Source organism: Dermacentor variabilis, chromosome 5, assembly GCF_050947875.1.
Source record: "Dermacentor variabilis isolate Ectoservices chromosome 5, ASM5094787v1, whole genome shotgun sequence".
Taxonomy (NCBI): Eukaryota; Metazoa; Arthropoda; class Arachnida; order Ixodida; family Ixodidae; genus Dermacentor; species Dermacentor variabilis.
The window spans coordinates 9,680,449-9,706,644 of NC_134572.1; the positions used below are offsets into that span (position 1 = coordinate 9,680,449).

Here is a 26,196-nt window from a genome sequence, read left to right on the forward strand (position 1 = left end):
TCCGTGAATTTGTTTGTATATTATACTGATGGCAGTTATGATAACAAATAGAACCAGAATATACGCTGTGGTGGGGAGGTGACGGTTTTTTTCTTTAGTTGATTTCACTCAAATGGGATAAATGCGGACTAACGCCAGATGAAGCGGCAGTCCTGCTGTCCTTGTTTTCTCTCTCGTGCTGTTCACTGTAACAACATTTTTAAATAAATGCATTTTCTCGCGCAAATGCGCGTAGGAGCATTCCGAGCGTACTTGAAAGCAATGTAAAATACGACCTCAAGTGTTTGCAAAACTTAAACCAGATGTGCTGACGTATTCTTGCTCTTTGTTTTCTTATTTGCAGGTAAGTGCCGCTTATACGTTGGACCTGGTCTTGGCAGCGTGAGTGTTTGTCTTTTTTTAATAAACCTTGTGAACATACTAAAATTATCGCAATATTAAGCACCAACGCTGCATGCTTCGTCATCTGTTTCGCAGTCTGGCGCACAAGCAATGCAGATGTGTAATATTTTCAGTTTTACCATTACATGCGCCGTTACAAAATTTGGTGCGTTCACACGAGGAAAGCAAGTACGTTCGAGACACCCAATTATACTGAAGGCACTACCGCGTACCGCGATTTGAGAGCGGTGCCACTCAGCATCCGAGTTACATTGAATGATAACATATTTCTCGGAAAAGGTATTTCGTTGCTTCTTCACCAATAATATAATGCAGCGTTACTGCGATGAAAGTACGCCCCTTTGCAATTAGCTCCGAAGTGTTGATTCCATCTGATCTCGTGCTATTCTATCAGTGCAGTGTGTAATACCGAGCGCGCATGGTGGCCATTTCGGTAGTTTTGCCTACAGCATGGGGATCTTGATCCAATCCATACTTTTCATGGCACTGCCGAAGGCACGGCAATTCCAAAGATGACTAAGGTTTCGCAGGAGCATCAAGTTAAGCAACCAGAGTGCCGATTAAGTTACTGCGATAACGCTGTAGCTCTATTTGGATCTTTGTAAGCACCCTGAAAAATCTCAGCCGTCCAATCCTGGCCGTTACATTAGCGGCGACCTCCAGCAGTCTTCCTGAAATTTCCGACATTTCGAACGAGCACTCGTCTTTCTCTGAGTTGCAGGTGACGCAAACGAATCTTTTTTTTCTTCTTTTTTCTTCCTTTTTTTTTTACATGGTCAGCTCACCCTGGTGGGGAGGGAGCAGTAATACTCACTGATTCGCGTGCAGCTTGGTGAAATTTTCAGAAAGAGAGAATCTCCAGGCAAGCGTTCTCAATCCTCACATCGACGGCGAAGAAGCACCTACCAGGTATGTACACCGTTTGGACTCCAGGGCACGAGTCCCTGCTGGGGGAACGAGGCAGTCAATGTCTCCGCCCAAGCTCACGTTCGCCAGAGCTTCTAGCAGGACGCCTCAAGAAGGAAGGATGAGGTCCCCAAGAAGTGCGCCGATATTTTCCAATGCTACAGGCTAGACAGAAGAACTTACCCGCCAACTCACACCAGCCTAACTAGGAAAGAGGTAACCCTCAGGAAATTGCAAACCAACAGATGCGTCCATGGTATCCTATTCCACCGAATTTCACCCAATGAGCACTCACGCATATGCACGTACTGTGATGTCTCGGACACCTATGCCATATGGTATGAGGATATGTAGGAAAACACGGCACCGTAGACACCAAAACACTAACCGAAGAGCGGTTATCAGAGCCGTACCTGGAGAAACAGCGCAGTCTCATCGAACGGGCACGGGAGATGGCCATAGCCCACGGCTACTTGGAATAATGAGGCCGCCCGCCGAGGGTGCACAGAGCGCTTGCTCAGAATAAAGGTTTGTTCTCTCTACGTACCCAGCCACGTGGCGTGCTGAGTTAAGCAATCGCACCATCACGAAATTTCTCACGCTATACTTACATACAGTCAATTATACATTTTGGCTTTTCATTGTACTTAGTTGCATTATACTCTAACGGGATGGAGGGGGGGGGGGGGCACGTGTCTCTGTGGCACATACTGTTGTTATAACCACAAAGTTTCATACAATTACTAGAGGGAACTGTGGCGCTAGTGTCTGCGGAAGCTCCAAGCAGCGCGGTTCTGCCAGCACGGGAATAATGGGCAGTACATGGATTTTGCCTGAACTTCGTCCTTCTGGCTTTAAATGAATTCGTGACTTTTGCAAGCTGATCATATTCAAGAACGTACTGCGTCATTAATGATTAAATACCCTAATTAAAATCATCTCATAGCAGAATTCGAACACAGTGCCTCTAGCACAGAAGCCCGATATTGAAACCATCATGCATCGGATGCATAGACAAGCGGAACTATGCCATTTTAGCAGCGATTATACGTTTTCTTAAAGTCTAAGAAAGTATAGATTGCTTTGAAATTTATGCCAATGAAGGCAGATAAAGTGCAATAAACGAAGCCACAAGGACGTCTGAAGACACAAGCACGAACGTAGACAAATCCATGTACTCACCATCATTCCCATGGTGGCTACGCAATAGAAACACGAGAATTCCCTCGATTAATTATGGTAGGAAACAGTCTGCCTGTAACGAAAGAAATCCAGTTATTTTTTTGTCATATTGACGGTTCGCTCAGGCTTTTCGTCGCGGTTGAAGCCCAACGCCACCGGGACGCAGTTTATAGTATGCGTGCCGTATTCTAATAATAAGGAAGAGACAGGTTACAAATCGTTTGTCCACAATCGCGAGAACCTTTCGAGTTAATGCACTGTCATAGTTCTTCCTATGCACGACGCCGCATATGTAACCTTAGGCAAACAAACGTGCGTCAAACAACAAAGGCGCCTCACAAGCGCATAAAAGACGGAACCCAGCAGACTTGCGTGGCCACATTTCTCTTTCGAGAAGCCACCGGTCGGCGCACCGCGGGCGGCTGAGCAAGTTTCGTTCGGGCAATCGATATGCAATCGCCGCGCCGCCATGTTCTTGAACCTCATTCGAGCTTGCGCGCTCGCACAACTTTGCCTTAATTTCCTTTCTTATTACTGCTGTTCTCCTTGCCGCCTCACTAAAATCTAAAAGTGCTGGCTTTCTTTCGCAGAAACATATTCGTTCTCGCTAGTTATGTGCAGCGTTATGAAAGCTCCGGCAGGCTTCAGCTAAACGAGGCCGTTTTACGCGAAGCTGCTCACACGTACGAGAGCTCGAGAGCTGCGCCGGACAAGCCACGTATACAACGTGAATGGTTGCAAGCCAAACATGATTACCAAGCCTGCGATAGATATAGTACTGTGACAAACACTGTGACGCACAATTTTGTCAACTCGGGCTTGCGGTTGACTGTCACCAGCTCTAGCTTCCATGGCACCGCACGGTTTTATCAAGTCTAGGGGCCAGTCGGACGCAAGAGCTGCTGCACGTGTATCGAAAGTAATAAAAAATAAATCGAGAGGGAGCAGGAAAAATGAGGGCCAGTTGTCGCTGCGCAGAGAACGCATGCGCGCGCTGTGGGCACGGGAACACTAATCACCCGCCTGTTTGCCCCGAGTACACATACGGCGTAGCAAGCAGCGCCCGGCGGGGGACCGGCGAAAAATATCGCCCTGCGCGCAGCGAGAACGTCGGCGCCGCGCTCGTTCGTCGGTGCAAATAAGAACGGCGGCGGCCGTGTCCTGCCGCTCGGGCGACGCTTCTTTTTACTTCCACGCGCGGCGCCATTTCTCATCGGCGGCGTCGTCGGCTCGAACAGCAACAGGAGAGCGGCGCGCGCGGTGGCCCGTGCGCTAACGCCGGCGACTAATTAAATCCCTGCACGGAGTCCACCGTGTTCTCTGTTGTTCGAAGCGTTGTCCGGGCCGACGTTTGCGTGAGTCGGCTGTCAGTTATTGTAAAGTCCGCGCCCGTCTTTCTCCGCGCTGCAAACGCAGTTCTACCGATGGAATTCGGGCTTCATAAAATCGCGTGGCGCCCTTTCCTCGCTGTAACAGGTAGGCGGCGTGCCTCTATAGTCTGCGTGTTGTTTGCGGGCAGTTGTACGCGAGTGAACGAGTTAATTTTCTGGTTGGTTGGTTGGTTGGTTGGTTAGTTTCTTAGTTAGTTAGTTAGTTAGTTAGTTAGTTAGTTAGTTAGTTAGTTAGTTAGTTAGTTAGTTAGTTAGTTAGTTAGTTAGTTAGTTAGTTAGTTAGTTTTACGCTCCCTGTTCTAGCGCTCTTGCTCCCGACAATCTGAGAGGGAAATGGTTAGTAGAAAATAATTTTGCAAATAACTCTGCCTCCATTTGTCGAGTTCCTGGGCCCACCGTCTCAGTGAATTTGTATGTCTCGCAAACAGAAAGTGACTGAGACAGACAGGCACCTAGAGATAAAAAGTTCTCCCATTTTATTTTATACCGTTCCGGTTAGTAATTAACCGGAACGGTAATTGAGATTCGCCCAGCGACAGCCAAAGCATATGCGAGTTGGACACGTAACCTCGCACTAGCGCTGACTGTGCCAAAAGCCACGCTTTCCGCGGTTCGCGTTTCTTTTCATCGCGATAGTACAGTTTGCGCTGCCGTCATTACTGTACCGTCACCGTTCCTCCTTTTCAAACAAAACAGAAGCAGAGCAGAAACAAAAATATCGCGGGACGGGGGGCGCACCATCGCACAGCGCGATCAAACCGGATGTGCCCGCCTGTCAACGGCGATGACTGGACTGCACTACACCTTCAGTTACGCTTCGGCCACGCGCTCCGCTGTTCGCGTTTCTTTCCATCGCCATAGTACGTACGACATTCATAAACATATAGCATGCATATATCTAAATATATGTGGCACCTGATTCCGAAGGCGGCAACGACGGCGAAAATTTGGCTGGTGTGTCCATGTAATCCCATTCGCGATAAAAAAAATTTCACGCTAGATGCCCTATAAGTGTTTGTAAGAGCAGGAGCCAGTCAATCATGATGTTAGACATATTAGCGAAAGCGTTCGGCTAATCAGAAAGGGCACTCGAACGGGTCTTCCGGCGACGCCAACAACTCCTCCAACTGCTCACGTAGCGCTGTTGGGAGCATGTGGGAAGTGCGACAGTCCCTGTTCATCTCGCAATCATCTTGCCATCTTACAGCAGTGTATCCAGCTCGCCCTTCCATAATGTTGCAGCTTTGAACCGCATTAGAAGGTCATAAAGCGACCGCTAGCAAGCAAATAATTTCAGCGATATTAACGTAGCAAAATGCACAACTAACACTTTCACAGGAAAAGGATTTGGGGTATTGCTATCCCACCAATTTGCTGACCGAATTCCTTGTCCTCAAATTGAAATGGCATGATAATATTCCATAAACCGGAGCCTTTATAGGTTGCTTATATAGTTCTCTCTATGGATTTCAGCGGTTATTCTGACGCAACTCTATACAATGTGCAAGCACTTCCAGGAATGGTACGGGTAAGCATTAAAAAAAATTAAATGTTAGGCTCATAGATTACTCTCTCGAGAGCTTCTCTCGCTTTCTTTATGAATTAGAGGTATTAACGAAGATATAAGTTCAGCTTCCATATTTCGGCTAAGTCAGTGTGAGTTCAAACATTTATTTGTACTTTTATAGATGTTCTATTAACAATACGAGTGAATAAAGTCGGTGCCCGTCAGTAAGCGCGGTTAAATTTTAATGGCGGCGTACGTCTAGTCACCAAGTGTCTTTAGACTTTGAGTGGCCTCGAATTCTGGTAAAGGCATTTTTTTTAGTATTCCAGGACCCATAGTCACAGGAAAGCTTTTACATGAAAGCTATCTGCATAGAGCAGCGGCCAGTTATTCGTGATGTTGTATTAGCTTAGGTGGCTGGCCCAAGGCGCAGTGCAGTGACGAACAAAAAGCTTTGTGAACAAGGGTCATGATCTGTAACTCGCCGATCTAGCCTGTTTCTTTTTTGTCTTCCTTTAACAATATACCATTCTAGTGTTTTACGCTCCGAAACCGCGATCTAATAATCAGGCACGCAGTAGTGGCGGGTTCCGGTTTAATTCTGATCACCTAGGGATGGTTAACGTGCACCCAACGGACGGTACACGTTGTTTTTGCCTTTCGACCCCATTGACATGCGGCCGCCACTGCCCAGATTCGATCCGGCGCCGTGGGGGTTAGCAGCGCAACGCCAAAGCCACTACGGCCTCTTTCCTTTAAGAATGACTGCGCGATTGTAAAGAGTCATTCGTTAACGGATCTTACTTCGGTCTTTTGGATCACCGTACCGGAAGAAGCGGACAAAGCTGAAGAGCCGACGCTATCAATGTCCTAGCTTGATCCCCGTTTCTCGCCGCCTCTCACCAACACCCAGTAGCCCCACACAGGGGGCCGAAATGAAATATTTCTCTCTCTACTTCAGCTTGATAAGATTTAGTGGTTCCAAGGGTAATCGCAAACAGCGCAGCTCAGTAGGCAGATGTCCGAGTTTGCAAGTTGGCGATCCACCCGAAACCAGCCTGAAGCCAAGATTCAGCGAAGCGCCGCCGCTGCGCGCGTACACTTCGCCGTCGTCCGTCTTACGCTTGCCAGCCTCGCGACAACGTCCGCCGCGCACGCGCGCAATAACATCGCTGGCGCCGGCAAATCACCGATGCCGCACCGGCTGCCGTCGCAGCGGAGCTGGCTTTGTTTAAACGCGGTGCCGTGCCTTTTGTTTGCGCCAGTATTCCTGGCTGCGAGACGGGCCCGTGTGTATCCAGTGACGACCTGATTTGCGATGCCTCGGCTCCCAGGCGCTGCTTTGTCGTCTCTCTGTCAGCGTCGCGAGCGAATTGTTTGTTTGCTACCACGCGATCGACGTGCGCTTCATTTTGTCTGTGGCTTCCTCGCTCCTTCCGAGGTCCTCTATATTCTCCCCGTGACGCAGACCGTCTTGCGGAGCGAGTTTGTTTCCCTTTAATCGACTTTGTTCGCGCTGAATATATTCTCAGCGAATCGGAGACCAAGAACACAAACCGACGGCAAAAGAGAGGCAGCGATGAGCGCTCCGCACGCCGCGTGTATGTCAATGCACCGCGTCGTTTTCTTCGTTCCTTCGCAGACAACGAAAGAAGTGGGAGCCGCTGCGCGCAGCCTTTTGTTCCGCGTGCTGCGTGCCAAGCGAGGCTATAATGAGCAACTGGATACGACTGGTGCCGTGCGCACAATGCAGGCGGCAGGACACGCCGGCATTGGACACCGCTCCAATGGCTGCCAGCTAGACAAGGTCCGCTAGGCATATATCGTGTTCGTGTGGCGCAGCAAAGTTACATTTCGGTAAAAAAATAAATAACGAGAAGTAAATGCATCAGTTCACGATTGCACGCAGCGCGGCGGCGCTCTCCGGCCGTATCAGGTGTACAGCCTTGGTGCCTTATCAAGCGGATACAAAACAATGAACGCACCTGCAGGAGGTAGATTTTATTCCACAGCTTGAACCTGATAATTCGGGAAAACAACAAGCTAACTATTCGGCACCATTACATCGCATGTTAAATCAGCTCCTCGTTAGGGTAAAACTACGTAGTGTCTGTAGCGGTGCTCTCTGACTGAATTCACGAAAGGCCTATACACCCGACGTTTTAAGTTCATAAAAGGTGTCCACATACTTGGCCAGTGGCACTGAATATGTTCACTTTCAGCATAGGCCCTGGCCTGTTTTTGTTAACCGCTCTAGCGTATGAACGACCTTTTCTATACGGTCGTTCTACACTGCGCTTATGGGAACAATATGGCGAGTAAGCTGTTAGTGTAATAAAACCACAAACCAGCCCGCCATGAGTGCTTCCTGAAGATGCTATCATAACTAGGTATAAAATATCATACAGGTAGTAATTTAAGGTCATACACCCAGTGGACAACCACAAGAGCTCAGGTACGCCTGCGGCGAATTGCGATTGTGATCACGAGTGATGAAAATCATCCACCGAAAACGCCCGTGTACTTACCTTTAGGTGCACGTTAAAGAACCCCAGGGGGTCCAAATTTACGGAGTCCCCCGCTACGGCGTGCCTCATAATCAGATCGTAGTTTGGCACGTAAAACCCGCATAATTTTTTAAATGTTCCAGCCAGTGATAACACGCCAACCTGACTCACGCCTAGTGCAAAGTAAATATAGACGATGGAAGCAGCGCATAACCATTTCATTCGTACAGCGTCTTGCCGAGTACTTTTCGTACGCAATCTTGTGATCTCCGCTCAGACGAACAAAAAGAAATTTATAGTTTAAAGAACAACGTCATAGTACTCTGGCACACTAAAAGAGATGTCCGCCAAAATGTTTACAGCCTCCAGCGCACTTACGTAACGCGCGAGGGAAATACAGGTGTATTCTCTGCGGTGTCCTCTAGCGAAATCTACCGTAGGGCCCGCTTGATTAAGCCGTACTACTTCCGATGTTTCTGTGTTTGCACTACGAACACGGAGACCCTGCCGTGTCGTGTCACCGTTTGTTTCATTACTGCTACTGTGGCGATTGCCGAGCTGACAGCACATACGCAGTAAGAAGTCCTGAACCAGTGGACCCTACCAGAATAGAGGTGGCGATGACCCTACGTACATATATACGGTAGACGCAGGCGCCGGAGCCAACCGCTCCCGTGATTTAGACAAGGGGGCTAGGGACTGTGCGCAGCTTCAGAGCGAGCAGAATTTCAAGAACTCTCGCGTCTTCTTTCAATGTTGCCCCTCAAGCAAGGGTAATTAACGGCGTCATGTACGAATTCTGTGTTCCTTTTGCGTTGGTATTGAAAGTGGCGCCAAGGAAGATTCTGCTGCTGAACTGATGCTCCACACAGAGCCGCAAGAGACTTACTCAAGCAACGGTTTCATTAAAAAACCGGGCGTGAGAAATTAAGTAAAGAAGATGTAGGGGACAAAAGGATGCGAAACGTCCATCACGCAACCGCACCAACTCGCAGAGATTTCGATTATACTTCCCCAGGAAACCTTATCAGTGCTCAGTAGTTTGCAGGCTCCAAACCGGCATATGCGTACGGTACTTTGCGAAAGTTCCTTAAAATAGATGCACAATATAAACTCGTTAAATGTTACGTGAAACTGAACTAATGTCGGAAATCGGGGGAAAATGTTGAGAATACTTCGAGAGACTTAGAAACCCAGTTTTCGTAGGTTACTTTTAGAGCGCAGCTCGCCCGTTCTTGAATTTAGCGTCGACGTCCCTCTCCGTCGTCCCTCGGTGTAACAGATCGAAGGCGCACATCGATGGATGAAATAGCGAACACAGAACGCAGAAAAGACGGCGATAGCGAAGAGAGCGCGATGAGGAAAGCGGGGGAGGAGGGTGCAACGGAATAATGAGGCGAAAAGCGGAGGAGGAGGGCATGGCGAAAGGCGTGCGAAGAAAAGTTTAGTGCCGTGAATTGGGCTCTGCGGCGACGACCGCTACGAGATGGCACCAGTGTAGCGCACCGTCGTCTGTTCACCGACTGCATGCGGTGAGCGCGTCCACTGATATGGAGCGCTGCATTAGCGGAGGTCTGCCTGCGACGGCTGCTGTGAATCGCGTCCACGCGTCACCCATGCGCTGCCTCTCGCGATCTCCCGATTAGCGAGACAGTCGTGCCACACCTCGCTTTGCGCTTGCCCTGAGATACCACTGTATAACACCCGCCGTGGTTGCTCAGTGGCTATGGTGTTGGGCTGCTGAGCACGAGGTCGCGGGATCGAATCCCGGCCACGGCGGCCGCATTTCGGTGGGGGCGAAATGCGAAAACACCCGTGTGCTTAGATTTAGGTGCACGTTAAAGAACCCCAGGTGGTCAAAATTTCCGGAGTCCTCCACTACGGCGTGCCTCATAATCAGAAAGTGGTTTTGGCACGTAAAACCCCAAATATTATTATTATTACCACTGTATAACATGTTCGCTTTGATTGTGTAACATGTTCACGTGGCTGTGGCTCATGATGGCCGAGCGTATAAATACAACCTGGTCCTTCGATAGTAAAACATTGTTGGAAGTTAGCGCCGTGCGTGTCATTCCGTTTTCTTTTGTCGTGCCCTTTGAATGTCTATTCAAGATGCGTTGCCAACAAGCGCACAATACAACCGAACTTGATAAATCCCTCGTGAACTTCCTACAACAGCGGCGTCAGGCGCGACTGGCATTGCGGACAGCGCAGGAGGGGAAAAAATAACGGTGACGTACGGCGACTAACTTCATTTTGTTGTTGTTGTTGTTGTTGTTGCGCCTTTTAAAGCATTGATCGCTCTTTTCGATACCTTACGTGTTCGCGTTTTGTTCAACGCCGCGTTTCTTCAACTATTGCAATGAACTTCACGACAGCGTCCCGATATACGGTAATAATGTAGGCAATATTTCAAACATATCAAAGTTGTACGCATATATAAAAAAAGATGCCTTTTTTTTAGTTGCGGACTGAAATTCCACAATTAGCATGGTGATGGAAAAAAATTACTCGTCTATAAATCCGTCCCAGGCCAACATTATATAAAGTGATCGTATTTGTAGCGCGAGCTATCGGTTGATTTCTTTAAGGCAATGTTCAACATCCAATTTATTTTCACTATGGCTCGAAAATCTACTACTGCTGCATTGGTGGACGCACATGCCGAGGATTCTTCGAATCGTACGCCTTGACTGGATTCCTCATATTCGGATACACTTAGGCGTGTCGATAGAATCTGCCTATCTGATTGAGTGATGGGTCCGTAGGGGGGTCCGTAAAATGTCTACCACCTCTTCTTTCTTTTTTTTAAAATTGAGCTAGGAAACGATTCCTGTTAAAACCTGGCGTCGTGGTCAACAAACTGCTGGCCATTTCCGTATGCCGAGATCACTGATCACTGTTCTATAGGCAGCAGAACTTCTGTATTATTTTGGGACTACCTCTAATGACGCTTAAAACGGACGTGAACACACAGACATCACAAAATAGCCAAGCGGTACGAACCAAACACGTCGATGCAGCCACGATCAAGCACTGCAAGGGCTCGATCTGACCCGCGACTCGCAACCGGCAGTCCGTGGTTGACTCCCGTTCGCCAGGAAAAGCGGCCTCGTGCGTGACCGCAGACCAGTGCCAGCGGCCCAGTTCGTTCCCTTCGCCTCAGTGCCTTCCACGAAACAAGTTAAGGAGCCGTCTCCATCTTAACAAGCCTATGTCAATCCTCCGTTTAGGAATAATTGGCTGGCGCTCCGTATGACATTCTCACTCTGCTTAACTTCTACAGCCTCTGGAATTCTAAAATGCGCGATTGGTATGCGGAGAGCCAAAGATGCACTAGATTTTTTTTTTTTCTGGTGGTGTTACTCAAACCTAAGGGCCGCGTAGGAACCGACGCCGGACTGGATGCACACGGACACATGCGTGTGTGTTCATTCGACGCTTAACCGAGTGTGTGGGGACACTTTCTTCCTTTTTTTTTATGTAGTATAAAGTCCAAAGTTTTGTGTACGTCATGTATAATATACCTCATCGTCGAGATAGGTATGCCTGGCGCTTCCACGCCGCAGGAATTAGGATCGAGTTCAACAGGTGTATATCTTTTTCTTGTTAATTTAAATTGTGTAAAGCCACAAGTTGCGTTACACACCCCCAATCCGAGTCGCACACTGTAAAACCGTAAAACCCGAACGTATCCTTCAGAAAGCTGCCGTTGTAATATGGAGCTGCGTGAGACCAGCCATCGCTGGGAACGCAAGGAGGCGAGCGAGATCTGCCTAAGAACGCCAGAAAATGTAGAAGGTGCAAGTCGTAGCCAATATTGCCCTCTTTCACATTTATGTCACGTGTAACAGCGCAGCGCCTAAAGTGCTGTCTTTATATCTAATGAAAAATGCTTATTGTTATATACGCGCATACCTAAGCGCAGTTACATTTGACGCTGAGACTGTGGTGCTCAGGTTCCCTGTTTGCACTATTTAAATATATTTAGCCTATAAGTGTGTTTCATGTATATTCATGTGTTCTATAACAGCACGCTCTTACGTAAGGCGTTACACAGAATGATTTTTTTTTCTAATTCAAACACCGCTTTTCCTGCACCACCACCACCACATTTTTAGGCAAAATCGTATTTGAACCGATAACTTTCTACGCCTAGATGGTCCAATCGCGCATACATTGCTATTTAATCGGCATCTTCGTCTGGTCACTCTTCTTAAACAAAGCAGCCTGATCCAAAACCACTTTCCGTTTAAGCGTAAAGCAGGGCTTCAACGTTTGCTTTTGAGCACCGCCTTAGAACAGGTCCAGAGAGGACGTGAGCTGGTACTACGTGATCGCACCAGAGCAGCTCCATTCAAAAGGCTTCAGAGTGTTCCCTCGCTCTCTGAGCTGACCACGTCGGCGGATATACCACCAAATTTCTAGCGTTCTATTTTAACCAGCTGGATACAGCCAGATTTAAAACACTCAAGGTTGCTTAAGGACAAACTGGCTGTAGATACCATAATAAGCTCGCTTATACGGTGGTGTCCAATGCGTCATTTCCAGATTCTCTAAGGCTGATATTTATGTGACATCTTCGCGCGATACAGATATTTACCATCCGAAAACAGTAGATGTCCTGATGGCGACAAACATCTCCATGAGTACTATCACACTTTCTAAATCAAAACCACGTATAAGCGGCGGTATGGGAACAGTTTCTTGTGCACCTTAGCGCGAGACGTGAACATCGTGAGCTTCACAACACACCAGCCATAGCGCTACTGTTACTGGCGCATTATACGTTGTGGGGATGCGCGATTCTCACGCGTCCCCTGATATCTTTTTTTCCCGCATAGCTCCCAAGAGCATGGGTGTGAGAACCCCACAACGTAGCTCATTCTTGCCGTGTCGAGCGCCACGTCTGATGAGCCTCCGTGCCAAGTAGGTCACTTTATTAGACGGTAAGCCGCGCGCAGGGTCTGCAGTCACACATGGTCACACGCTCAAAAGGAGGTAACAAAGAAATGGGAGAGAACGGCCGAGGAAAGTCGCGGAGTGGTCAATTTCGCGGCGGCAGCTCTCGCTGCCGACGCACTACGCGACGGCCGTCTCCTGTCGCGGTGTCGTTCCCCTTCCGCGAGGCATCGCTGATCACTCCGCGAGGACAATCGCTGAAGCAGTCGCTCAGCCTCCTGAAGACCGTCGAGGAGCACACGCTCTCGTCCCAGGGCTGGCATTTGCCACTCTTCGCATCGAAGTAGTGCGTGTACAGTTTGTCGTCCCATAGGCATGGGCGCACCAGTTCCTCCAGCGCGGCAAGCTTGCAGCGTGTGTCTTCATTCGAGGTGTCTGCAAGGGGTTCGAAGGTGAACATTCGGCAGAGATGTGCCTGGCTGGGGCAACTGGCTGAATTTATAAAACTACAATCAATACTTATTATAAAACCCGACGTTCCGGAGTGCGTCCGGCTTTTTCTTTAGGGTTGAAATGGCGAAAGGTGGAGCGGTGCTTATAAGCGTTTCGTACTTCCTCCTGGCCGCGACCCTGTTCAAAACTTGCTCGTAAATTTTTGGAAAGTTGCCGAAGAACGTTTGTTGTTTCGGGTCGTTGTGTTTGATGGGCCACGGCTCTATAACGAGCCACCTCTGGTAGTTATTTTCGCTTTCCGATTTTTTTATTATCTTAGTTAGCTTTTATGAACCTTAATTCATTTGTAAGGGATGCATTGGACACACAAAATTTTACACGTGACAGCGCATCAAGGCTATTAATTAGGACGACGTCTATAGACATATCTTGAACTATCAATGGAGCTGTGCGGCTGAAGTTGGGGCTTTTCTGAAAAGAAAAAGAAATCAATCTCTACGCACGCGGCTCCTGAAGTGAAACATAAGTGCGTACTGTGGTACATTGCGAAAAAACGCGCCATAAAAATATACGCAAATGTAGTTTCGTCCATTGTATCACCAATGACTGATAAATTAGCAGCTCTATAAAGGACATCGCCGTTGAGCAAAACCCTTTTTCTTTTTCTTCCAGCCTCCATAATATGCGAAGGCTGAGTGAGTTTCACTTTTCTTGTTGGCTGCAGCTATACTGTAAAGTAGTAGTGCGTAAAATATACAGAAGCGTGCGGTCATGGGCTAGTTAGTTCAGCATGGCTTTTCACGGTGAGACACTGCAGGAAACGAAGACAAAAACGAATGTGAACGAAATCGAGCAGCGCGAAAGACGGGAGCGTAAGAGACGCCAGGCACAGCGCTGATTATAACAACCCTACAGTTTCCTTCAATTACTCGAGAGAACTCTGGCAGTGCGATCGTTCAGCCACCATGGGAATGATGGGTAGTAAATGTGCCGTATACACTCGTGTAAAGGCCGCACTTTTTTTTTCAGCGATTTTGATGGGGTGTGGCCCTTACACGGAAGTGTGAAATTTTTGTTCAATTTTCGATCAAAGTATGGAAAAACCTGTTTAATCGTGCCGTATATACCTAACAATGGGATATCTCGCGTCTAGCTGCGGACAACGCGTAGCCTCTTTCCTGATGTCCGTGACGTATTTCATGAGCTCCTTCTCGAGTGTTGGAAATTTGCAAGGCTTGCCGCGGAATGCTTTCCTAGCCTTGTTCGTTGCGGCCAGCTCTTCCTTTCGGTCGCACCAGCGACGCACGCACTTGGCGTCGACGTGGAAATTCCGACCGGCTGCACGTGTTCCATTCTGTTCGGCGTATGCGACAACCTGAAGTTTGAACGCAGCATCGTACGCGGTTAAGCGGTTTTTTTTTTCTTTTCCATCGCAAGCGGTTGTGCTACAGGCAGTCGTCAAAACGAAGGGCCGCACAAAGGATCAATGGCGCCGGCGAGAAAAGCGACAAGATCTCCGAGATAGCGCCGCGTGAGGGAGCCGCAGGACAGCTATTGCCATTTCCCGCGAAACGCGCCGTACGCGACGACGCTGCCGTTTGCTGACGCGATTTTTTTTTCTTTAATTTGGACTGCCAAGTTGGAGGAGCGGCCCTTACACGAGCGCGGCGCTTAGTCGAGTGTATACGGTATTTGTCTGATCTTCGAGATTCTGGATTCAGACGTTCTCGTGGCTTCGTTTATTGTACTTTATTTCTCTCCATTTGCGTAAATATCAAAGCAATCTATACTTTTATTTTCACGCAGAAGTCAATAAGACTCTGTGACCACCCATAATCGCTGCTAATTTGAGTGGTTTCTCTTGTCTGTGGGCCCATGGCGTAATGGTTTCAAATCCTGCCGTGGGAAAATTTTAGTAATCTTATGTGCTATTTACATTGCAGTACTTTTTTAAAACATTATCCCTTTGCACTGTCACGAAGATGTTTAAAGCCAGAAAGACGAAGTTTAGGTAAATCCATGTGCTGCTCATTATTCCCGTGCTAGCTGAACTGTCCCGCTCGCAGCTTGCGCAGACACTAGCGCCACAGTTCCCTGCAGTAATTGTATGGTGCTTTATAACAACCGTTCTTTATTGCATATCAACTGCAGTGCGTATAAAATGTAACCGGTGCGGAAATCCCATAAAGACCAAGCCATCACAAGTCACTGCTTTCCGCAGGCTGTCACGCATCTGATAGGTAATGTAATTCACTTCTGTGTAGTGACAGAGAGGGCCACTAACACGTGAATCACGGTGTTATATGTTAAATGCTTCGCTAATCTCGCGGTGCTGTTGCTCTCTGTAGCGTCCTGTCAATGTGTAGTTTTCCAATGTTCTTCCAAGTTACTGGCAACTGAGCCCTTAGGCGAGTATAGGCGCACTCCCGGAGGTGAGCATTAACGCGTCTGATAGCTTGCTCAACGTAGCGGCGACCGCATGAGAAGGGTATATTGTGAAGAATTGCGCACGTACATTTTGGCAGAGCATTTGCATATATTCGTTCTCACACTCAAGCTTTTTCCAACATTCATTGCTTACCCTGCGACAAACACGGGAAAGTCTACCACGTGCGCTCAACGCAACGTTTACTCCGTTTATCTTGCTATCTTTCCTTTTAATTTGTGTGTGACATCTAATGCACGTATGCATTAACTGCTCTACGATAATGTTGATTGCTTTGATCATCTCTATAATTCCTATCCTCGTGTACATTTGCACTTAAGGTGCACATGTGTAAAAATCTGGGGTAAACACATATACAGGATGCTTTATATTTTTTTAGACAATACAGATTTTTGTAACAAAGGTATAAGTGCAGCACATGTGGCGTGCTTGCGAAAGGGTTCGTAGGCGAGGCTGAAATACTGTGCCGCTAGTAACGGGAATTTCATAAGGCTAATTCATTATTTTTTTTTTCTTAGTGCCTTAGCGGCAGCCATTTCCTTGCCGCATTTGTAGGCAGTCACTTTTTTAATACACCCCCCTTTATGTTGTCTTGAAAATCGCACCTAATTCGCGATATCCATCGACGACTTTCAAAGCTCAGTTGAGGCAATGTCGAAAAGGAGCTCTGATGGACCAGATGAAGACGCCCCGTAAAGAAGTGTGCGTGACGATGTTTGACTGAATCCAGACACGGCGCACAGCCTCGCATGCTTGCCAGGCAGAGCGGGGCGTGTTGCTCGCCGTAGCGTCAAGCCATGGAGAGTCTCTACAGGCGTGGGACTCGCAAGCCTTGACACGTGAAAGCAGCCCGCGAATATGCACGCAACGTGCCTCGAGCGGCCAGTCGCGCGGCAATTTTGCGTGTATTCGCGGGCTTCTCTCACGCGCGGAAAAACACTTTTATGTAGCGCGCACTGAGCGACAGAAAGCTGTATCGGGAGTTTCTCATGTTGATATAAAATTTTCTCATTGGCATAATTAAGACTAAATATCAAATTAGGCGGAATGCGAGAAATAATCTGAGTGTCTCCAAGAGACGGCAAACAGCATTACCTTGGTTCGGTAGAACTACGTGGCATCTGCATATTTTTAAATGTTCGGCTCAAGTTGCGTGAAGCGCCCTGTATGAGTGGCCCTACAGTGATACTAGTGCTAAGAGAGCTCTCCACGTCAGAAGTGTCGCGCTGGCTCACCGCCGCCGCACTTGCTCCGGCACTCGTCGGAGTCGACGAATCCCACGTCCACCTCGACGCACTCGTGCAGCGGTATCAGGCGGCAGCGCTGGCGGCGCATGTCGTAAATGTAGTTCACCTTGCGGTACATGCCGGAACACTCGCAGGTCGCTACCGGGCCACATTTGTTGTCGTCCGCTGCGTGGTCACGAGAACGTTCGGTGGTGAAACACTGCAGCGGGTACTTAACGTTGGGTTTCATGCGGATTCCTTCCACGCAGTAAACGCTCTCTTCTCTACGCACACGAAGCGCAATGCATTTGGCAGAGTTGGCGCTGTATTCTTTAAACACATCAAATGCAGCCGCTGGCACTGTGCATTGTAATTTCGCTGCTCATCTCGAAAGAAACTAAAGAGAGCAGACCAAAAAGGGATGTCTGTTAATGTATTAGACGTTTTGGCTTCCGCATGGCTTCTGTACAAACGTCGATACGTCTGGTAGTCATTAACCATCTCTGTTTTGTCAATGCGCCCCACCCCCCATTTTTTTTTTCTGTTTGTGTCATGATTTTACTACCCGTATCAACGAGATCACGTGATACCATCGATTTCAGTTTCCCTTCTATGTCACACAATGTGTGGAGGCCAGTGAGCTACGCACCCGCGACGCGTGCATGACGCGCGTGCCAACGAAGAAGCTGGAGCACCGCCTGGCAGACGTAATGGACGAACAACCGAGTAAACAAATTGTGAACGCTGGGTGCCGGTTTCCTTGCGCTGACTGCAGCCAGATTTATATAGGCGAAACTGCTGACTCGAAAGAGGATTGAAACGCTGTAGTGCTTTCATGTTATGAGAGCAAAACCATCGGCAAATGCTACCGCTGAATCCACTAGCCGTCATATCGACTATATGAATGCACACATAATGGGCATTGAGCGTATTCGGGTGCAACGCATTCATCCGAAGTCACTATGTATATTCGAACTATTGATCAGACACTAAATCGCCATCACGGCATTCAACTGATTACGCTCGCTGTGATCATCCCTTGGTCATACCTGACCAGGTGATTTACGATGAACTGTCAATTTGACGCATCATAAATCAAGAGAGTGGCGCACCATCAAATGAGTGTCGTTGGTGCAGTTCACATCTGATAGAACTGTAAAATCTCTCGCGTGTGCACATGTTTTAGTAAGTCTCACAGAATAATTCAGCAAATACATATTACGTGAGGATTCAAAGCTGATTTAGTTCGTTTACGTGCCACATGGCCAACGGCGTAAGCAGGGGCAAAAATGAAACTGACAGCGTATCTCTCCTGTCCGTTTCATTTGACTCGTTGTTTGTTCACCAAGGTGATATTATACGCGTTTATTTATTTATTTAATTATTTATCAGAGAATTGTAGGTACAACATGAATCTCTGTGACAATCGTAACACTCGTCGCAGCAGAAGCAGTGTTTTTAGGGCGTCTTAGCTCATCGAGAACACGACAGTGCGAATTATCTTCCCCCCCCCCCCCACCGCCCCTTTCTTCGAGCATAAAGAAAAGGCGGGGAGGGGAGTGTACTCAAGCATTGCACCGTAATTTTTTATAACCATAAGTGAGCATGATAAGCTCCATACTGCAGATTGCGCTAACGATGGTTTGAGCAACTACGTGTGATATGGGGGGGGGGGGGGGGGGGCATGTGATTATGCAAAAAAAAAGACAGCTAATAAGGGTGCACGCACTTATACATTAGGACCGTTTCATCGAACCTGTCTCAGCAGCACTTAATCGAAACTGGTGTGAGACAGACCTACTTGGCGAACTTTATATTAATCTTCTTTTTTTTCTCCACGCTATTATAGTAGCTGCAGACGTCACGGAAGCGTAGGAGCATATTTCTAATAACGATCTAGGCTCACCTCCGAACTGATGCGACGACATTTAGGAATGCACTTAGCCTACCTGGATAACAGGATTAATTTACATCACAACGCCCAAGAACACTCGACCAAGTGGACTCACGGTAACCGCGAGTGCTGCCTAAAACTTCTACAATCCCTATAGCCAAATTGCATTTTGACAAGCCTACCTGATCGATTTTTTTCTCATAATATGAACAAGCTGGTTGTCAGAGCCGACCGCATCTTTGAGATAGGAAAGGTCTCCGCTAACGGTATTCAATAAGGATGCGGAAAATTGCGCTCACAGAGATAGGATTTGAGAAGAAAACACTACAAAATTTTCGGCGCTCTATCGGCTTGTTCGTATTGGCTCACCAGTGGCATCATTTTCCCAACAAAAAAAGCGGCCTGATCACCAACAGACGTGGAGGAGCACGTTTGTTGTAACAGCGCAAGGAGGACATGGCTTTGTGCATATCCGTGGAAGGGGTTGACCGTTGCCGCACTTTTATACGAGGAATACTGATGCGAGTATTGGCGGCCTCACCACTGCAGTTTTCCTCGCACTCCTTTGCGGAGCGAAATCGGTTCGACTGGCTCGTCAGGCAGAATTGCTGCGGTCGCCATTCAAAGCAAGTGGCCCCCTTGCTGTTGCTCATGCACAGGTGCGACACAAACATCTGTAGCTGCTCGTCGCCTGCGCACTGGTAGAGGTCGTGGTTGGTCGTGCACGAAGGGTCGCCGCCGAAGACTGCGTTGAGGCAGAGCCGACGCAGAGGCAAAGCTCAGAGCGCAAAAAAGAAAAAGAAGAACGACGACAAAGACGGGACAGGCACTATGTTTTCAACTTACTGTAACTGGAGAAAAAATTGCACTTTGCGACGAAGCACATGAGCAGCATTGGGTTTCACGTTGTCAATATGACACCAAAGTGGGACCATGGCAAAGCCCGCAAGAAACCGAGAACCGCGTCTTTATACACTACGCCATGGCGGAAACGCGGCGACTATGCATGTAGTATAACGGTTGCGATAAGGGCGATCGGTGTTGCGTTGAACAACAGTGGGTTGTAACGTTGTGACGCAAGATAAAATTATACGCGTGGGTGCAACCATTGAAACGAAATCGTGTATAAGTATGCACAAAAATGGCAGAACAAGGGCCTGCAGAATTAAAAATTTAACCAGATAACACAAGAAATTAAAAACGAACACTGCGTCAGGAAGCAATAACCAATAAAATCGAAGCACAAAGCATAATTAGAAAGCCAAAGAGACTACTAAAACGTGACTTAAAAACATGATTTAGGCAAAAAGACAAGAGCTACAATAAAAGTAGAAAAAAAGAAGAAAATCATAAACAAGGCTTAAAAAGCAAAGGCGCTTCGTTAAAGCAACTGGAATACTATAATACATGCATCCTTCTCGGAAGACGATGCGAATTTCACTTACAGAAAGAGAAGGCGCGCTTGCGCATATGTCACCCGACTTATTGCTCTGCAGCTGCGATCGCCTGCAGTGTTTGCAGGTGCAAAAAGACGCTCGGGTGCTTCGATTTATGTTCCCATTAAAGAACCCCCGGTGTGCAAAATTATTATTCACTGTATACGGCGCCTGCAGGCGTCGTTCTGGAAGTTGGCGGGGCCCGATAAAGCCCAGGCGAGTTTTTCGCATCAGCTTGTTCGTGGTGGTAAAGGCAAATCGCGTCGAGCTGAAGCAAGGAGCCCGATAAGAACGTATCGAGATCGCTGCGCAGAACTCGCAGAAGACGATAAATTAAAGCAATGTTTTTGGTACGTGCTTACTGATTCGTGTCGAGGGGTTCGTTGAGGTGTGCGTAGAATGAGAGTTTGGTGTCTGTAGGATGTGACAGAAGTCATAACCTAGTCAAACGATGGCGACTGCTGATGTGGTGCAGGGGTAGTATGAGGTATGTTCTTGAGATGTGGCATCGAGACTCAAGCTGCTTGGCGCATTGCTATAATTAAGAAGGGTGTAGTATTGGGCTTGTTGGTGAAACGTACTTTAAAGTTTGAATAACACTGCAAGGACAGCAGAAGGCACAGAAGAGAGAATAAAGCGCTAGCTTCCAACAGTTTCTTTTCTTTTCGGAAAGCATAGAAAATTATATAGCCACACACTAGCGGACGAACCATGTGCAGAACGCCGCGACAAAGCCATACAATGTGTCGTGTCAGCTCACGATACAAGGAAAACCTGTTTGCCTTTTCAGTTGACGTTAAGGACCTTTGTTATTCCATACCACATGTTTCACTACTTCGCTGCATAGATGAATGCATTCATGAATTTGGCCATTCATTGTTCCAGACTCAGTCCGGTATTAGTGTCAGTGATTTTTCAGAAATACTTCGCTCTTATCTACAGTGGACGTACATCCATTGGGATGGTAAACCTCACCTCCAAAAAGAAGGCATTTGCATAAGATCATGCATCCATGCCATATTAAGTGATTTGTTTTTGGCAAAACTTGACAGGTCTGTGTCGGATGCCTCCATCGACACTAACGTCGTAGCTTCTTTTAGGTACGTGGATGACTTTTTAATTTTTCTTGACAGTGACCCCAGTTTGTACAAGTCTGATGCTTTTTTTAGTTCTCGACACAGTGCGTAAATGTATTAAACCACTAGAACTAACCCATGAATTTTCAGACAACGGTGTAATAAGGGTCCCACACGTTAAGCTATTTTTTTGCACGAGAACCGTTCTTGTTCGATGTGCTATCCACGTGGCAACAAGCCACTTCTTCCATTCAATTCCGCGCACTCTAACCTTATAAAACGTGGCATTGTTAGCTCATGTTTCAAAAATGCATTACGAAACTCCTGATAACATAAAATGATCGACAGCTTTCGTGAGCACTCTGAACGGTTAACTTCGGCAGGCTACCCATATCTCGTACAACTCTCTATTGTAGAAGGCCTACGCAGCTATTCATCCGTGGTGAATGAAAAACCAGATGGAGCAACTCGGGTTAGACAAAACATTGCGGTAATCCTATACATGCACAGAATCGCGCACAATCTGAAAAAGGTCTGTCAGCATGTTAACGTCAAAGTTGTCTTCTCTGCCCCTGAAAAATTAGGCAACCTGTGCAGAATAATTGTCCCAACATCTCGGCCTCAACGAGGGTGCCTTATCACACACGAGAGCAAATTCATAGGCTGCACAAACAACGTGGTGTATCGGGTCCCCCTGCTCTGTAGTAAATATTACATCAGACAGGCGGGCCGCTGCGTTATTAGAAGACTGAAAGAGGACAGTACAACGCTGACCGCGCTAAACCGGGTTGGCTTTCTGCCTACTGCTGCACGTGTGTATGTAAGCCAAGATACAAAACATGTATCATGGCAAAACACAGCGATCGTGCCACGCGCGCAATAATCGAAGCGGCAAAATTTCTGTTTAAAAGATGGGTACGTCAGCAGCCATCTCTGTCGCGCTAACTGACAAGGAGGTCAGATACCTTGGGCTATCGATGCCACATTGAATTTTCTATGAGTTTGTCGTGGCGTTCTGCGAATTTTCGGTGTGCTAGTATGCGGCTATAAAACTTGCTATACTTTCTGGAAAGGAAATAAACTGTTGGAAGTTAGGGCTCCGTTTCCTCTTCTATCCCCTCTGCTGTCCTTGCGCTGTTATTCAAACATTAAAGCATTGATATGCTCGTGGCTTCCACGAGTCTTACTCCCTATACAAACATTAAGGTCACGTGTTCTCTACTTTGCCACAGCGGTCACAGTGCGCTCGCCCCAACCCGCGTCTTAAACAACGCTCTTATTTTCCCACGCAACATGTTTTTAGTAGAGATTCTGCTAGAGCTGTGGGAAGTGTCATGCAAAAATGATTTTTCCCTGTGATTATAATATTAGTTGTTCAAAAAATGTTTCCCCCCATACTACGGGCCTTACCGTACTCTATTCTGCCTACACTAACAGAGAGCGACAGAGAAAACCCTATATTGAAAAGCGCAGATTTTCGCTGGCGTATAGACATCGCTGACATGTTGCTCTGCGTGGGGAAGTATCGTAAGAAACCAACAAACACTGACACCAAGGACAACATAGGGGAGATTACTTGTGTTTAATAAATGAAATAAAGAAACGATAAATTAATGGAAACGAAAGCGGATGAAAAAACAACTTGCCGCAGGTGGGGAACGATCCCACAACAATGCGAAGTCTATCCGTGATCTGCGCCGCGATATCCAGTTGTTCCATTCTGAACAAAATTTATATTACTATACTCTCTCATGGGTCACAAAATCAGTGCACTTTTTGCAAATTCTCCGGTAAGGTTGCTTTTTTTTTAATATTCCCTTGATTCTTCAAAAATTTCACTCCCCTCGACAGTTAGTTCTCATACAATAATTGTTTTAAACGTCCGAACGGTTTTTATTGTGATCAGCGACGTTTGAAAAATTTATTCTGACTTTCCTAATTAGGCTATTTTTCTCCCTAATATTAAGTACTTCTATTCCTGAATGGTTTCATTGACATATGATTCATAGTTCCGTTGCAATCAGTGCGCACGCTGTTTTCTTTTTTTTTTTTCTCGCGTACCCGTACCTCTTTCTATCTTTCTTTTTCCGGGGGGGGGGGGTGGAGGGGAAGGATAATAATAATAATATTTGGGGTTTTACGTGCCAAAACCACTTTCTGATTATGAGGCACGCCGTAGTGGAGGACTCCGGAAATTTTGACCACCTGGGGTTCTTTAACGTGCGCCTAAATCTAAGCACACGGGTGTTTTCGCATTTCGCCCCCATCGAAATGCGGCCGCCGTGGCCGGGATTCGATCCCGCGACCTCGTGCTCAGCAGCCCAACACCATAGCCACTGAGCAACCACGGCGGGTGGAGGGGAAGGAGACGCGCAGAAAAACGTGAAAAGTGATTCTAATAACAGTAAAATTTCTTCTGCAAACCACGTGCGTACTTCTGTTCTGTGGTATGCTATAGCGGTGTGTTTCGGCGTGACATTTCTCACAAACTGCTTATACCATTATTCCTGTACTTACGCCCTTCCTGGTTCCTCTCATCATCAGCTTTACCTGCAATAAAAAAGTCAGTAATACGTGTTGAATCGTATTTAAAAAATAGTCAAATCTGATCATCGTCATGTGACACGGTATGAAGCAAACTGAAAGGAAACAAACACTTTGTGTTTTATTACACATTGTGTCTGAAGTATGGGGTAAAATTCGGCACAATATCTTTCAGCGCAAATACCTGTCTGACCCTTCATGTGAAGTGCTTTATTTTTCTAATAAAGCTGAAAAGTTGCCCTTATGTTTTCTTTCTCACCGTTTCGGTGTTCCCTGATATACAAGAACTGTTGGCGATCGGTTCGCTTCATCTTAACAGGTGTTCTCTTTAAGAGAGTTCAATACTTTTCGATGAAAAGAAAACTTAAACTGCAGTGGCTGCAGCATAAAATTGCACACTCCGTTTGAGAGAATCTTCACAAATGCTGGCGTTTTAGATCACGTTGGCCGTGCTCATAATACTGCCCATTGCCATTTGTGTTGCAGGCGCTTGCACATTTTCGTCCAATCTTGATATGTTAGGAGAAAATAATGCGGTCACTTAATGTAATCGTGGCGTGACGGGATCAAGGCAACAGAATGTAGCCAATTGGTTGATGTTTAGTGAGCCAACGAGCGCAAAAATCTTTAACGAACTATAGAAAGACGAAAGAGCCAAATGACAAGCTGCACCAAGTTATGGACCCTTACGTGTATGACGTAAAACCAAGAATAACATCTAAATTCATAATGAGTAGTCTTTATGCTACGATAACATTCATACGGACGCTCTAGACGCGGCCGTCGTTGGCGCCGCCGTTATCGGACTGCACCGACATCGACGGCGCATGCGCCGCTCGCGTACGCGGGGCTGGTCAAAGCCACCTAGAAATGGGCTGGTGCGCCTCCGCAGACGCGCGTGCGGCTGCAAAAGGAGACGACGCTCGGCTCGAGTCGGCGTGGCGCCTTCGGCTGCCTCGCGAGCGCGAGTCGTGCCCGTGCACACTGCAAGCACAGCGGACACCCTGCTGCATTGCCGCAGGCGTGCAACGGTCCAAGCCGAAGGGACGGTCGACATCAGGCATCGAATGCTTCACTGGGCGCTGACAAACCCCGTCGGTATTACCTTTACCAGCGCCGAGACGCTTCCGATGCCGCTGGCGGCGCGCTCGTCATCATGCCAGCGTAAGGTGGCGCGATAGCAGGCACCCTATCGAGGCACCCTAGCCCAGCGTTTTGAGACGCCTACCAGAGCGCTATGCTTAGTTGCCTTCCGGGATGCGTCGCTCAAAGATGTCGCACCCGCGTATATCTAGAAACCCGTCCAATAAGTTCAAACGCAGCGCTAGATCGCTGTCCATGCTCTGCCTTTCGGGTGAAAGTGCCCACTTTCTAATGTTTTTTTCGGTGTTTGCTGAATTCAGTTTGCTGAATGGAAGTCACTCTTTGGACGCAATGAAAGATCTGCGCAAGCATAAGTGTCATGTTAAAGCACTTGAGATTGTGCTTAACCAGAAATGAATGCGATTGATAGAAGGGTTTTCTTTTTGGTTATTTGGTGTCGCACAGTGACGGACCACTAAATCACCAAGCGCTTGTTTAGTTATAACTTTCATTCTTCGAATATATGAGGAAACATGTCCAAAATATGTTTTCATGCTTCAAAAGTCAGGGGTTTTTTTGTGTGTTCATAAGTATATACTATACTACTACAGCGTGATTGAGGTTCATCCGAATGTCGCAAGGGCCCGGTACTGCGCATGCGTGGCCCCTACAGTTCTGGCGTAGGCAAGCCGCTTGCGTCCCCTAATCTAAAGCTGTCTATTAACGGCTGGCACACACAGGCGGAACCCTTCTCTTCTGCGCGGAGAAACCCTGTGGCTTCCTGTATCTCGATGTCGGAAAAATTGACAGCCATTTAAGGGGACTGACAACTGACCAGAATATGGTTAGAGACGTTGAGGCAAATGAAAGGACCTTGATTTATAGTGATAGAATCCATCATGGCTCTTCGCGATTCAAGTAGGAATTATAATTTTAAGCTGACAAAGAAATTCTCAAAAACCATTAAGTGGCGAGGTCTGGCGATGAAATCTTGGTACTTCAGATGTAGTCCATGATATTACCGCACGTAAGTCGGCTGTTAATAAGTACAACATAATTATTCCTTAAAATTGCAGTTCCTATATTATTAGACACTTTCGCTTTATTCTATGCTTCGGAAATAAAAAACTCACACGTGGCTACGGCAAATCACTGAACTGCTTATCACGTGTAAATGCGCCGTATTGTTTTCGATCCGATTGGTTTCGTTTTGACTGGTTAAACATCAAAGCAGTTGG

At 47.2% G+C, this 26,196-nt stretch overlaps 1 protein-coding gene and 1 long non-coding RNA gene across 5 annotated transcripts in view; one reads left to right on the plus strand and one right to left on the minus strand.

The window, feature by feature from the left end:
* Positions 1 to 3,846: 3,846 nt before the first annotated feature.
* The window catches only part of LOC142581790 (uncharacterized), a 31,091-nt gene continuing 8,741 nt past the window's right edge, over positions 3,847 to 26,196 (plus strand). The window contains exons 1-2 of the long non-coding RNA XR_012828293.1: positions 3,847 to 3,966; positions 5,355 to 5,409. This is a non-coding gene — a long non-coding RNA (uncharacterized LOC142581790). The remainder of the gene's footprint in view (positions 3,967 to 5,354; positions 5,410 to 26,196) is intronic.
* The window catches only part of LOC142581789 (uncharacterized), a 33,213-nt gene continuing 19,845 nt past the window's right edge, over positions 12,829 to 26,196 (minus strand). For all 4 annotated transcript variants that reach the window (XM_075691244.1, XM_075691243.1, XM_075691242.1 and 1 more), the window contains 4 exons: positions 23,849 to 23,881; positions 19,361 to 19,564; positions 16,935 to 17,111; positions 12,829 to 13,235 (listed from right to left, as the gene is read on the minus strand). In XM_075691244.1, coding sequence (XP_075547359.1) covers positions 12,946 to 13,235; positions 16,935 to 17,111; positions 19,361 to 19,564; positions 23,849 to 23,881 — 704 coding nt within the window. In that variant the 3' untranslated portion in view covers positions 12,829 to 12,945. The remainder of the gene's footprint in view (positions 13,236 to 16,934; positions 17,112 to 19,360; positions 19,565 to 23,848; positions 23,882 to 26,196) is intronic.